This window comes from Drosophila eugracilis, unplaced genomic scaffold (genome assembly GCF_018153835.1).
Source record: "Drosophila eugracilis isolate 14026-0451.02 unplaced genomic scaffold, ASM1815383v1 contig_1963, whole genome shotgun sequence".
Taxonomy (NCBI): Eukaryota; Metazoa; Arthropoda; class Insecta; order Diptera; family Drosophilidae; genus Drosophila; species Drosophila eugracilis.
In genome coordinates this window covers 615,695-627,946 of record NW_024572825.1, presented here as the reverse complement: position 1 = coordinate 627,946, position 12,252 = coordinate 615,695, and the positions used below count along the sequence as shown (strand labels likewise).

At 37.2% G+C, this 12,252-nt stretch overlaps 2 protein-coding genes across 2 annotated transcripts; one reads left to right on the top strand and one right to left on the bottom strand.

The window, feature by feature from the left end:
• The first annotated feature begins 2,362 nt into the window (after window positions 1-2,362).
• LOC108102388 lies at window positions 2,363-3,119 on the top strand. The gene is made up of 3 exons (XM_017207330.1): window positions 2,363-2,614; window positions 2,672-2,792; window positions 3,031-3,119. Exons 1-3 carry the CDS (start codon window positions 2,471-2,473, stop codon window positions 3,117-3,119), a joined length of 354 nt encoding a protein of 117 aa, XP_017062819.1. The 5' UTR covers window positions 2,363-2,470.
• Window positions 3,120-3,586: 467 nt separating this feature from the next.
• LOC108102389 (sodium/potassium/calcium exchanger 4) lies at window positions 3,587-11,223 on the bottom strand. The gene is made up of 6 exons (XM_041817848.1): window positions 11,116-11,223; window positions 7,991-8,209; window positions 7,388-7,575; window positions 7,136-7,319; window positions 6,450-6,821; window positions 3,587-4,066 (listed from the first exon to the last, which is right to left on the bottom strand). Exons 1-6 carry the CDS (start codon window positions 11,159-11,161, stop codon window positions 3,747-3,749), a joined length of 1,329 nt encoding a protein of 442 aa, XP_041673782.1. The 5' UTR covers window positions 11,162-11,223; the 3' UTR covers window positions 3,587-3,746.
• Window positions 11,224-12,252: the final 1,029 nt, after the last annotated feature.

Here is a 12,252-nt window from a genome sequence, read left to right as displayed (position 1 = left end):
TCGTTCAAAAAGGAACTTATTATTTTTAATAAAGATGAAGAAAAATAAAAAAAAATAATAAAAGTAAGTTTTATATTGAACGTAAGAATGCAATATAAGAAAAATTCTTCATGTTTTACTAGAATTTAGCTTAGCTTGATGTCAATCAATCTGGCCTGAACCTAATGTATTCATTTTACTTTCCATTTTAAGCAGAGGTAAACAAAGCCAAGTACACGAGTCAATCTACCCATAATATATATATTAAGGTCTCACTTCATTGGCGACTTGGTCTGAAAAACTTATCAACTGTCAAGCACTGAGTAATTTTTTATTTAGTAAATCGCTAAAAAGTTTTCTTAAGTATTGGTTTCTTATTAAGCCAATTCGCGTTTCATAAATTAGCCTTAAGACCTGGGCATTACTACATGTTATTTTATAGTCTTTAATTAGTAACAGCATTAATCAATGTAGATTTGTAAAAATTGGTAGATATATGGTAAAATATGCTCTGAAAATCGTTTTTTTTTATACATGTATATTTCAACATTGGAAAGTGCAAGCGATCCTCGTAATCCAAAAGAGCCGTGGAATGCTTGCTACAAGCACCATTATCTTCCATACTATATACTCGTAAATATCTCTTCAGGCATTCGGCCTTAAGTGAGGACAGAAATTAAAAAAGCCTTATCAATCATATAAAGATCAAATACAGAGGTGAATTTTCAATGATAGCGTAAAACTCAAGTATCTGCCTACGATTGATGTCATAACAGGTCTCATTGACGTCATCAAGTGCCAAGTTGTCCAGCGATCGTCGAAATAGATTTAGCAACTGTCCTCGGGTTAATTACTTCTTTGTGATCGTAGAACATATCGATTTCGAGAACAACGTTCTTCTTAAGATATCTTCACGTGGCAATATGTCAAAGAGAAAGTAAAGCTCTAATTAGAAAGTCATCTTAAATCGTACAAGTTATCACTTAGGTAGAGAAGAGGCCATGAAACGGAATATAACAATTCGATTCAAACCTTTACACTATTATTTTTATACCCGTTACTCGTAGAGTAAAAGGGTATACTAGATTCGTTGAAAAGTATGTAACAGATAGAAGGAAGCGTTTCCGACCCTATAAAGTATATATATTCTTGATCAGGATCAATAGCGAAGTCGATTGAGTCATGTCCGTCTGTCTGTCCGTCCGTCCGTCCGTATGAACGCTGAGATCTCAGGAACTATAGCAGATACAAAGTTGAGATTAACCATGAAGGTTCTTGAGGTCCCGGGACAGCGCAAGTTTATTTCAGCCTGCCACGCCCACTCTAACGCCCACAAATCGCGAAAAACTAAAATCGCTGAAATCTCGGGAACTATTGGAGCTAGAAAGTTGAAATTCAGAAAGTATAATCTTTAGATACCAGCGCATCTTTAGATGCATCAACGCATTTCTACTATCCGGCCACACCCACCCATACGCCCACAAGCCTCAAAAAACGGTTTTCGGATTTTCTAGAAAAGCTGATATTTCAGTAACTATAAGAGATAGAAAGTTCGGATTAAGCATGTAGGTTTTTATGATGCTCTCAATGCGAATTGTTTTTTTCCAATCAAGCCACGCCCACTCTAACGCCTACAAAACCCGAAAAACCAAAAATACAAAAAACCAAAAATACTGGAAAACTATAAGAGCTACAAAATTTTGCTTAGGAACACATATTTAAGAGATGCCTCTGCAACTTGCACGAAGTTGCATCCGGCCACGCCCACTCTAACACCCACAAACCGCGGAAAACTGTGGCGTCTAGAATATTATTATGAATGCCTTCGTTTGACCTTGCATTATCGATTTACCAAAGATTTTTCAAATCGGAACATTATTTCGCTATTTATAAAGAAATTAAGGTTATAAGGGCTCACATGATGTCACTATCAGTTACTCAACATACTTCCTCTGACAATAGGTGGCGCCTTGTGAATTTCCACTAGCAAAATAATATTTTAAAATTTTGTAAAACAGTAACGGGTATCTTATAGTCGCGGCACTCGACTATAGCGTTTCCTCTTGTTTACATTTAAATAGAATTGGAGTATGCATGTTTAATCCCAACTTTCTAGCTGTTAATTCCAAATGATAGCAGGAATCTCAGAAGATTTTTAACCGAAACAAAACCATAAAGCACAGTGACCTTAGCAAAAAATCGGGCGAAACTTCTCGTTGAAACAAGCAAAAGCCTATTAACAGCCTGGATTTTATACACCTCAATTTTAGAGAAAAACTCGACTCGGAAAAATATTTTATTTAAATTTTTTTCTTCAATCAAAAACTGTTATTGTCTACAACTTTTGTACTAACACTTTTATTTCGAAGTAATACTGTAAAAATTGTATTTCAAGATCATCAGCACCTATCGATATAGTAGAAATAGAGAAGTTCTAAGTTCTTTCCCAGAAGAGCCCACCTGCAAAAGATGCAAGACCCAGAGACCATCAATGAAATTAAGAGTGAAGATGTCCAGGCGAATGATTCCTTGGGTAGTGACAAATACTACTAAGGTCCCAGTGGCCGAGGTCTGCCGGCTGATCTTAGTTTACAGAGAACCAGTCCACTTAAGCGAGTTGATAGCCAATTTCGAGGTAAGTATTAAGTCCTAAGTAGCTCCTTCTCAACTTCATTAATGCATGTTATCACAGAACAACATGAAAGATAACGTTAGATATCTCATGTCGAGGACTGTACACCTTGCAGTTCGTGCTCCCAAAGGAAAAGACGAAACCTGCTCCAGGCAAAGCATTCCAAACTGCTTTCCCAGATGTATAAAGCTCAGTCGACTCTGCAGTCTTTGGAGATGGCAAAATAAATGAAGAAGCTTATCAAGTCCCGGGCTCGAGAGTCTGCAGGTACGAATTCCCTAAAGACAAGAACTCCCAGAACTGAAGTGCCAACGAGGTTGAAAGCCCTCCTGGACGAGGTTCACCGAGAAAAGGAGAAGACCTCAGTTACTGGCAAGACGAATAAGAAACCTGGAAAAAAGGTTAAGAGGTCCCCTAAGCTATCCAACCAAAAAAGAAGGACAAGTGCACCATCACTGTTGATAAGGACGAGCTGATGGAACTACTTGGTCTGACAGATAAGGAATGAGTACTCCGACGGCTCTTATATGAAATTTGATGTGATTTTATATTGATTTAGTAGTCTTCCATCAGATATAAATTCCGTAAAATATTTAACTAAGTTAATTTTATTTATAACTAGAGCGCCCGCCTCTCTTCGCACCTCTCTACCCTAATTAATATCGTTCTTTTAGGTTTCTTTTTGTGAATGTAATTCTGGCAGTTTTACTTTTCCATTGGAGCAACACATCTCTGGCGTTTCGTTCTTCAATTTGAATGCGCTGCAATACATGCAAACTTTTACCATTGTTGCAATGGCGAATGATGAAGACTGTAGTCAATGTAACTGTCTTAATGGAATGCAGCAAAATTTAAATAAATGTGTTCGTTTTCTTGGCAACTTCCCGTTTAAGTGGTTCAGTTCGGCTATTTGCTTACAGCACAGAAGTCGTTTTAGCCATCCGTATGAACACTAAAGACGTAAAAATGTAAAAAAAAGCTTTATTATTTATTTTTATTGTATTTGATCCATGATGTCAAAAATTGACTCAACTCATTATATAATTTTAAATAGGTTTTGGACAACATAATTTAGTTTTGAAATACAAAGGCTTGGAAGAGTCTTACTTCGTGTTCGTTCATAGTTTTCTGTTCATTATGATCCCTCAATGTCGCACATGTTTGCCTTGTGCAGAAATACCTCCATAGCACAGGCTGCTATAAGGAATGCAACGTAGGATATCAGGCAGATCCATCCGACGATCTTGCCAATCACGAATCTAGTGATCAGAAGACTCACATAGAGTGAGAACGCCGTGATTACTAGCATGGCCGTGGTTAAGTGGAGTGCCGTAGAATCTATCCAGATCTGCCGGTTGTCAATCAAGGTCTTAATTAGCCAGGGCAGACCAAGGCATACGCAAATGTCGAATGTGTTCGATCCGATGGCATTACAGATGGCCATTGAGCCATAACCTAAGAGAAAACAAGAGAAAACGCTATAGTCGAGTGCCGCGACTATAAAATTCCCGTTACTGTTTTACACAATTTTAAAATATTAATTTTGGTAGTGAAAATTCACAAGGCGCCACCTATTGTCGGAGAAAGCATGTCGAGTAACTGATAGTGACGTCACTGCCCATGTGAGGCCTTATAACCTTAATTTCTTTATAAATAGCGAAATAATGTTCCGATTTGAAAAATCTTTGGTAAATAAATAATATTATAGACGCCACAGTTTTCAGCGGTTTGAGGGCGTTAGAGTGGGCGTGGCCGGATGCAACTTCGTGGCAAGTTGCAGACGCATCTCTTAAATACGTGTTCCTAAGCTAAATTTTGTAGCTCTTATAGTTTTCCAGGTTTTTTGTATTTTTGGTTTTTCGGGTTTTGTGGGCGTTAGAGTGGGAGTGGCTTGATTGAAAAAAACAATTCGCATTGGGAGCATCATAAAAACCTACATGCTTAATCCGAACTTTCTATCTCTTACAGTTACCGAGATATCAGCTTTTCTAGAAAATCCGAAAACCGTTTTTTGGGGCTTGTGGGAGTATGGGTGGGTGTGGCCGGATAGTAGAACCACTATAAGATGCGCTGGCATCTAAAGATTATACTTTCTGAATTTCAACTTTCTAGCTCCAATAGTTCCCGAGATTTCAGCGATTTTAGTTTTCGCGATTTGTGGGCGTTAGAGTGGGCGTGGCAGGCGGAAATAAACTTGCGCTGTCCCGGGACCCCAAGAATTTTCATGCTTAATCTTAACTTTGTATCTGCTATAGTTCCTGAGATCTCAGCGTTCATACGGACGGACGGACGGACGGACGGACAGACGGACATGACTCAATCGACTTCGCTATTGATTCTGATCAAGAATATGTATATACTTTATAGGGTCGGAAACGCTTCCTTCTATCTGTTACATACTTTTCAACGAATCTAGTATACCCTTTTACTCTTCGAGTAACGGGTATAAACAGTGGGCTGGAAATTAGTTTGCGATGGAAAAGAAGGGCACGGTATTAAATGTTATTATATTAAATATTATTGACGTAAATTACTAAATCCAACACTGAAAACAATATGTAGGGAGCAAGTGTATCAAGATTCGACAAATATTGACCCTTTATAGAAAAAGTTATAGTAAAACAAGAATAAACGCTATATACGAGCGCCGCGGCTTTAAGATACCCGTTACTGTTTTATACAATTTTAATCTATTCATTTTCTAGTGGAAATTTACAAAGCGCCACCTCTTGTCAGAAAAACCATGTTGACTACAAATATAATGGTGACGTCACTGTCCAAGTGAGGCCTTATACCCTACATTTCATAATAAATAGCGAAATAATATTCCGATTTGAAAAATCTTTAGTAAATCGATAGATATAAAGTAGAAATGTTATACAAAGCCAAACTAATATTACGGACGACAAATTTTCCGCGGCTTGTGGGCTTTATAGTGGGCGTGGCTGTATGAAAATAACACTTAGAGCTGCGGTATCATCTCAAGAATATTCATGTCTAATGCGAATAGTTACCGAAATTTTAGCGTTTTTGGTTTTCCGGGTTCTGTGGAAGCTAGAGTGGACGTGGCCAAATGGAGAAAAATAATACGCGTTTGGGGCATCAATAAAAACTACATGCTTTATCCCAACTACCTATTTTACAAAAAGCGATAACCGTCTTTCGATCTTGGTGAGCGTAAGAGTGGTCGTAGCCGGATAGTGGCTCCACCTTAAGATGCGCTAGCATCTCAAGATTATACTTACTCACTGCCAATTTTCTAGCTCTAATTTTTTTTATATTTCAGCGGTTTTAGTTTTATAGGATTTGTGGGCGTTGGAGTGGGCGTGACAGGATGCTGAAATAAACTTGTGCTGCGTAGGAACCTCAAGAATCTGATTAATCTCAACTTTGTATCGCTTATAGTTCCTGAGATCTCAGCGTTCATACGGACAGACGGATGGATGGACGATCGGGCAGATGGACGAGAGATAGAAAGTTGGAATTAAGCATACATAATCTAGAAATGCCTGTGTAATGGAAGTTTGTTTAAGCTACGCTCAATCTAGTGTCCACAAAACTCAAAAAACTTAATTATATGACTAAGCTTGCATGTTTTTGAAATGCCAGCTCAGCTGAAGGTTGTTACAGCATCCGTATCACTGTATTCTGGTGGTTGCGGGACTCCACTACACTAATATTCCTATTTTAATATTAATAAAATCATTTGATTAGATTTTTCAAGACATGGGATCAGATTAATGTTACTTTTTGGGCAACGGGTATGACAAAGAAACCTCGGTATATTTTGCTTTCTATCGAAAGCCTACCAATGAGTGATATATTTGGATATACTCACCCTTTCTGGACACGATATACGAGGAAGCCACCTCTGGCACACTGGTGCCGGCGGCCAGAACAGTGAGCCCCATAATTGAGTCCGGAACGTGGAGGTTGTAGCCCACAACGGTGAGGAACCAGGCGAGCAGATATGATATCGCGGAAATCCAAAGGATGGCCAGTACCATGGAGAGGAAGAAAATTGTTCTAACACTGGGAACAGTGCAGGCAAGCATCAGTTCCGCCGGATACTTGATGATCCACCAAGCCCAACGGCAACAATTAGAGCCCTGCTCCGGTTTCGTGCACACGTGATCCCGAAATCCCTGTAGCGGTTCTTCTTCACGCGTCATTGGATCCTCGCTTATTAGTTCGGATTCCGTATGCTCCTCTGCAGAAGTTTTTTTTTAGATTTTGTAACTTTTTCGATTATTAATCAGAACTTTTCAATATTTTTACTCAAGATAAGCCAATGCCTGTTGTAAGACGTTTAAATCTATAAAATAGTTAACCAATTTTTATGTGCAGTAAGATCACTAATGAATCGAAAAAAGCTTGATCTTTAGATATTAACAAAAATCAGACCAGAAGTTTAATTTTAATATTTTGTGCTCCACATACTTTAGCGGTTAGTGGGCGTTAGAGTGGGCATAACCGACTTTTGAAAGAGACCTGAAAAAAAACATGTTTAAATGCTATTCTTACTGCGAACACAGTTCTGGATTCGGCGGTCCAGGACTAGTTGAATGATATAAAGCAAGTACAGTAGGATAAGGACAGTAGCCTCATACCACGTGACAAGCGAATCCCACACCACAGTTGTGACAGTCGCTACGGCCAGGAGGTACCAAACTGTATCCCTTGTAACCGGCCACCAATCCAGTTTACTCTGTAAGAAAAAGCAAAAGAATATCAATAAAAGACACTATTCAGTCTGAATTTATGATCAGACCGCACCGGTGGAGTAAGTATGCCGCAAACGCCTGCGATTACCAAGATGTTGAACACCGAGGATCCCACGATCGTGCCCAGTCCAATGTCGCCGTGAGTGATAAAGGTTGCTACAAAGTTAACGAAGAGTTCCGGGGCCGAAGTGGCAGCCGCCAGGAAAGTGGCTCCGGCCACATCATATGTCATTCGCAGAGCTATGAAAACAGATTATTATTAAATAATAGTTTAATTGAAAAGCTTTGCGGTTTGAGTACAAGACTGCTTAAAAACGCTTTAGCCATCTCTTGCTATACTACTTTAGGTAGACCAAGACTCTGCATGCTTTTATAGTTTCAGATATCTTGGTCTACATACAGACAAACGCATATAGGATTAAGAAGTGGATTGAAAACGCTTCTTTAGAAATAATCCTGCGTATTTCTAATCTAAGTCCGAACTATCTTTGCCTTTTAGTTCTTCAGATTTCCGCGTTCATACAGACAGACCGAAGGACGGATTACACACTGCTAGGACCATTACGGTATTGAGTGTGCATTCTGTATTACACTGATAGGGCTAGTACATATATATTTCCGATTGCCTTTTAAATGAGAAAACATTAACACATACTGTAGCACAGTCGCTCCATGGCCGGCACTAGGTAATCATCACAAACAATAGCCAGGACGACGAACAGGTACATGCTGAGGAAAAAGCAAACTGTGGCTGCTATCCAACTTTTCTGTCGCATAAAGTTTGGGAAATCCACGATGGCCGGCGGAGTGCAATTAAGTAAATCAATGTCATCGCGCAAATCACTTTTGTCTGAAAACGCGAAGAGGTTCCGTTCTGAAAAAACAAAATGAAGTATATATAATTTATGTGTAGGCCTTTTTTATTTAGAATCCTAATGAACGGCATCTAGTTCGTTCCTTTGATATTGAATATTCGACACTAACTTCACTTGGTGATGCATACCATTCGTAAAATTCAATAAAACGTAGCTTTTAGTTGTTTTTTTTTAGCTGACTTGCCGTCGTCAATTTTTGCTTTAATGTTAAGACAGTTTTGTCTGTTGAAAAATCAAATTTTATTAAAAAATTTGACATGACCAGGCGTAGTAAACACTTGTATGTCTGCTATCTGTGATTCCGCTAAGCTCAGGCGCTTTTAAATAGATTGTAGAAAAAAAGGGTTTTATCTCGATCTGTTTAAAACAATCAAAAACTTATCTCAAAAATCCCGATTTTTTAAAAACCCAAAACAGATTTTAACCAATAAAACTATATATTATATATATATATATATATATATATATATATAAGTTGTATACTAATGACACAATCCCAAACCGTTCGCAAGTATGACTACTAAATTAATTTATTTAATTTACATTTATCCCTCTTATTTTTGGGTAACGGATTTTCTAGGAATTGACCTTCATGTTAGAATTTAAATTCGGCCCCAACTACAGTTTTCGCTTAGTTCCTATGTTAATTTCGTTCCCAGGGGTCATGTCTTATCAAGGATTTTTATACCCGTTACTCGTAGAGTAAAAGGATATACTAGATTCGTTGAAAAGTATGTAACATTTAGAAGGAAGCGTATCCGATCCTATAAAGTACATATATATTTTTGATCAGGATCATTAGCGAAGTCGGTTGAGCCATGTCCGTCTGTCTGTCCGTCTGTTCGTCTGTCCGCATCCTGCCACGCCCACTTTAACGCACACAAATCACGGAAAACTAAAATCGCTGAAATCTCAGGAACTATTAGAGCTAGAAAGTTCAAATTCAGTATGTATAATCTTTATATGTTAGTGCATCTTATAGTGATACTATTATCCGGCCACACCCACCCATACGCCCACCAATCTGAAAAGACGGCTTTCGCATTTTTTAGAAAAGTTGATCACTGTAACTATAAGTTATAGAAAGTTCGGATTAAGCATGTAGGTTTTTATGATGCTCACAATGCGAATGGTTTTTTCCCGTCAAGTAACGCCCTCTCTAAAAAAAATGCAAAAATCTCGGAAACTATAAGAGCTACAAAGTTGTGCTTAAGAATACGTATTTTAGAGATGCCACTGCAACTTTCCCTTAGTTTTCATCTGGGCACGCCCACTCTAATGCCCGCAAACCGCGGAAAACTGTGGCGTATAGTATTATTACGAATGCATTCGTTTGACCTTGTGTAATTTATTTATTTATAACATATTTTTGTCAATATCTATCGATTTACCAAAGAAATTTCAAATCGGAACATTATTTCGCTACTTATGAAGAAATTTAGGTTATAAGGCCTCACATGGGCAGTGACGTCACTATCAGTTACTCAACATGCTTTCTCCGACAATAGGTGGCGCTTTGGGAATTTCGACAAGCAAAATGAATATTTTAAAATGATGTAAAACAGTAACGGGTATTTTATAGTCGCGGCACTCGACTGAACAGAGAAAAACAGAAAATCCCTTATGCTTACCATTGATTTTTCTTTTGCGAATCTTAAAGTATAGCTCAAGGTTCGACCTATGTGAATTATTTAGGTATGTAATTTTTTTAAATTAAGTTTTATTTAAGATATATTTAAGGAGGCAAACGGGCAAAAACAGAATATTGCAATTAGGCCCTATTTTTGTAGAATTGATAAGTAGCTAGGCCTGAAATGTACTATAACCTGGTATTTATATCAATTATTTGTTATCCACATAATACACATTATATACAACCAGTGCACTAGTGTACAGCCTTTATAGATTTTATTAACTTAACAGAACAAGTTTTTGTGGTTCCTGAAAGCTTTATATGATGAAGTATTTGTTTTAAAAATGAATCAATATTTGGTATTGAACTCAAAACTGGATTCCTATTTTTCACGTTAAACCATGGCTAATTGCATTGCCTAAATTTAAAAAAGTATTAGAGTCCAAAAGTTGTTCTTCACATACAATTTATGTAATTAGACCCGGATTTAGTTCCCTGAAACTTAATGTACTAAATTCATTTATAATAAAGGAGAATGCTGATTCGATGTATTCTGTCAAAGAGGAGCGTTTGAGGGTGCCATGCAGTACTCTACATGTTCAGCCACATCCAGAATTGGATCGATGGCTAAAATATATGAAAATTTCAGAAGAAAAGACCGACTTAATTTGCACGTTAAAATCGTTTCATTTGTTGCATGAAAACTCCGCCACATAATTATATAATTTATAATGCTATAATTTTTATGTGTTCATTTACGAACTCACTAGAACAAGTCCTTCAAATTTGTTTTATGAAATCCTGTCGAAAATTGACCATGGAAAGAACTACAGCGTTAGTTTCTTTAAATATGCTTTTTTTATTTTATGAGGTAAAATCATGGATTATACTCTTATACTGTCAGTCTGTCAGTTGTTTAAGAAGATATTTCTTATGCAGTATTAGTAGGCCGAATAATATGTAACGAACCTTTCAGCAAACACTTAATTACTTGGCTCTTAAGCTGAACTTATTTATATAAAATTCAATGTCATCCTGTAAAAACTTATTTGCCTATATCTATTTTGAGTATCTGTAGAATATTAGGCGATTAAGTAAGTTAGATTTGATAAGCCAGTGGACACAATCTTTTTATTTCTAAAAAATAAGCAACCAGCGGAAAAATAAAGTAGTAGTAAAAAAAATAATTAAATAAATAAACACTCCCAATGTTTCCCATTTCTAGAAGGTGCGACATTAGTTTTACCCACCATTAAGATGCAATGTGCTTACCTTCATCGCTCTGTCTGAAGTCCGTGGAGTCCCAGTCAAAGAACATGGTGGTTTAGATACCAAAAAAAATAAGCAAAACAATTTCACATTAAAATTATCCAATAAAATAAATATGTAGAAGAATTATATGACTTGATCAGTTAGGCAATGTCTCCTCTGATCGAAAATGGTTGGAGACCTCAAAAAATGTAAAAACAATCTAGTTTGAAGCTGTTTTGTTTCATAACCCAATGGGGCCATTCCCGTCGAATGGAATGAAACGGACCCTTTCCTTGCATAGATGTTCGTTTTCGGAATTTCCAAATGTGATATCCTTTCCAAGACAGCATATACAGCGATTTAATGATGATGCATTGTAGTAAGCGATCACGAAAGGTTTTTTGGTCCAGATGTTAAGTTTTGTTATAAACTCTCTCTCATTTGGATTTTAAGTGACTAAACGCGGAAAAGCCCACTCGGTGCCATGTTACTGATAAGTATTTTAAAATATTTAAAATATTCATATTGCTAGAGAAAGCATGTTGAGTGACTAATAGTGAGGCCCATATGAGGCCTTATAACCTAAATTTCTTCATAATTAGCGAAATAATTTTCCGATTTGAAAGTTCTTTGGTAAATCGATAGAGATTGACAGATATAAATTACACAAGGTCAAACGAATGAAACGAATTAGTAATAATACTATACGCCACAGTTTTCCGCGGTTTGCGGGCGTTAGAGTGGGCGTGGCCAGATGAAAACTTACGGAAAGTTGCAGTGGCACCTCTGAAATACGTATTCTTAAGCAATTCGCAGTGGGATCATCATAAAAACCTACATGCTTAATCCGAACTTTCTATAACTTATAGTTACAGTGATCAACTTTTCTAAAAAATGCGAAAACGGTCTTTTCAGCTTGGTGGGCGTATATGTGGGTGTGGCCGGATAATAGTACCACTATAAAATGCGCTAGCATTTAAAGATTATAGTTACTTAATGCCAATTTTTTAGCTCTAATAGTCTTTGATATTTCAGCGGTTTTAGTTTTTTAGGATTTGTGGGCGTTGGATTGGGCGTGACAGGATGCAGAAATAAACTTGTGCTGCGTAGGAACCTCAAGAATCTGATTTTTTTTTGTTTTACTTTGCTATTTATTTT

Bases quoted from the DNA above. Each gene is read 5' to 3' on its own strand.
- LOC108102389 (XM_041817848.1), bottom strand. From the start codon at position 11,161: ATGTTCTTTGACTGGGACTCCACGGACTTCAGACAGAGCGATGAAG. The intron at 7,576-7,990 runs GTATGTGTTAAT...CTGTTTTCATAG, and splicing joins CATGGAGCGACTGTGCTACA to CTCTGCGAATGACATATGAT. The intron at 6,822-7,135 runs GTAAGAATAGCA...AAACTTCTGCAG, and splicing joins AATCCAGAACTGTGTTCGCA to AGGAGCATACGGAATCCGAA.
- LOC108102388 (XM_017207330.1), top strand. From the start codon at position 2,471: ATGAAATTAAGAGTGAAGATGTCCAGGCGAATGATTCCTTGGGTAGTG. The intron at 2,615-2,671 runs GTAAGTATTAAG...ATGTTATCACAG, and splicing joins AGTTGATAGCCAATTTCGAG to AACAACATGAAAGATAACGT. The intron at 2,793-3,030 runs GTATAAAGCTCA...AGGTCCCCTAAG, and splicing joins TCCAAACTGCTTTCCCAGAT to CTATCCAACCAAAAAAGAAG.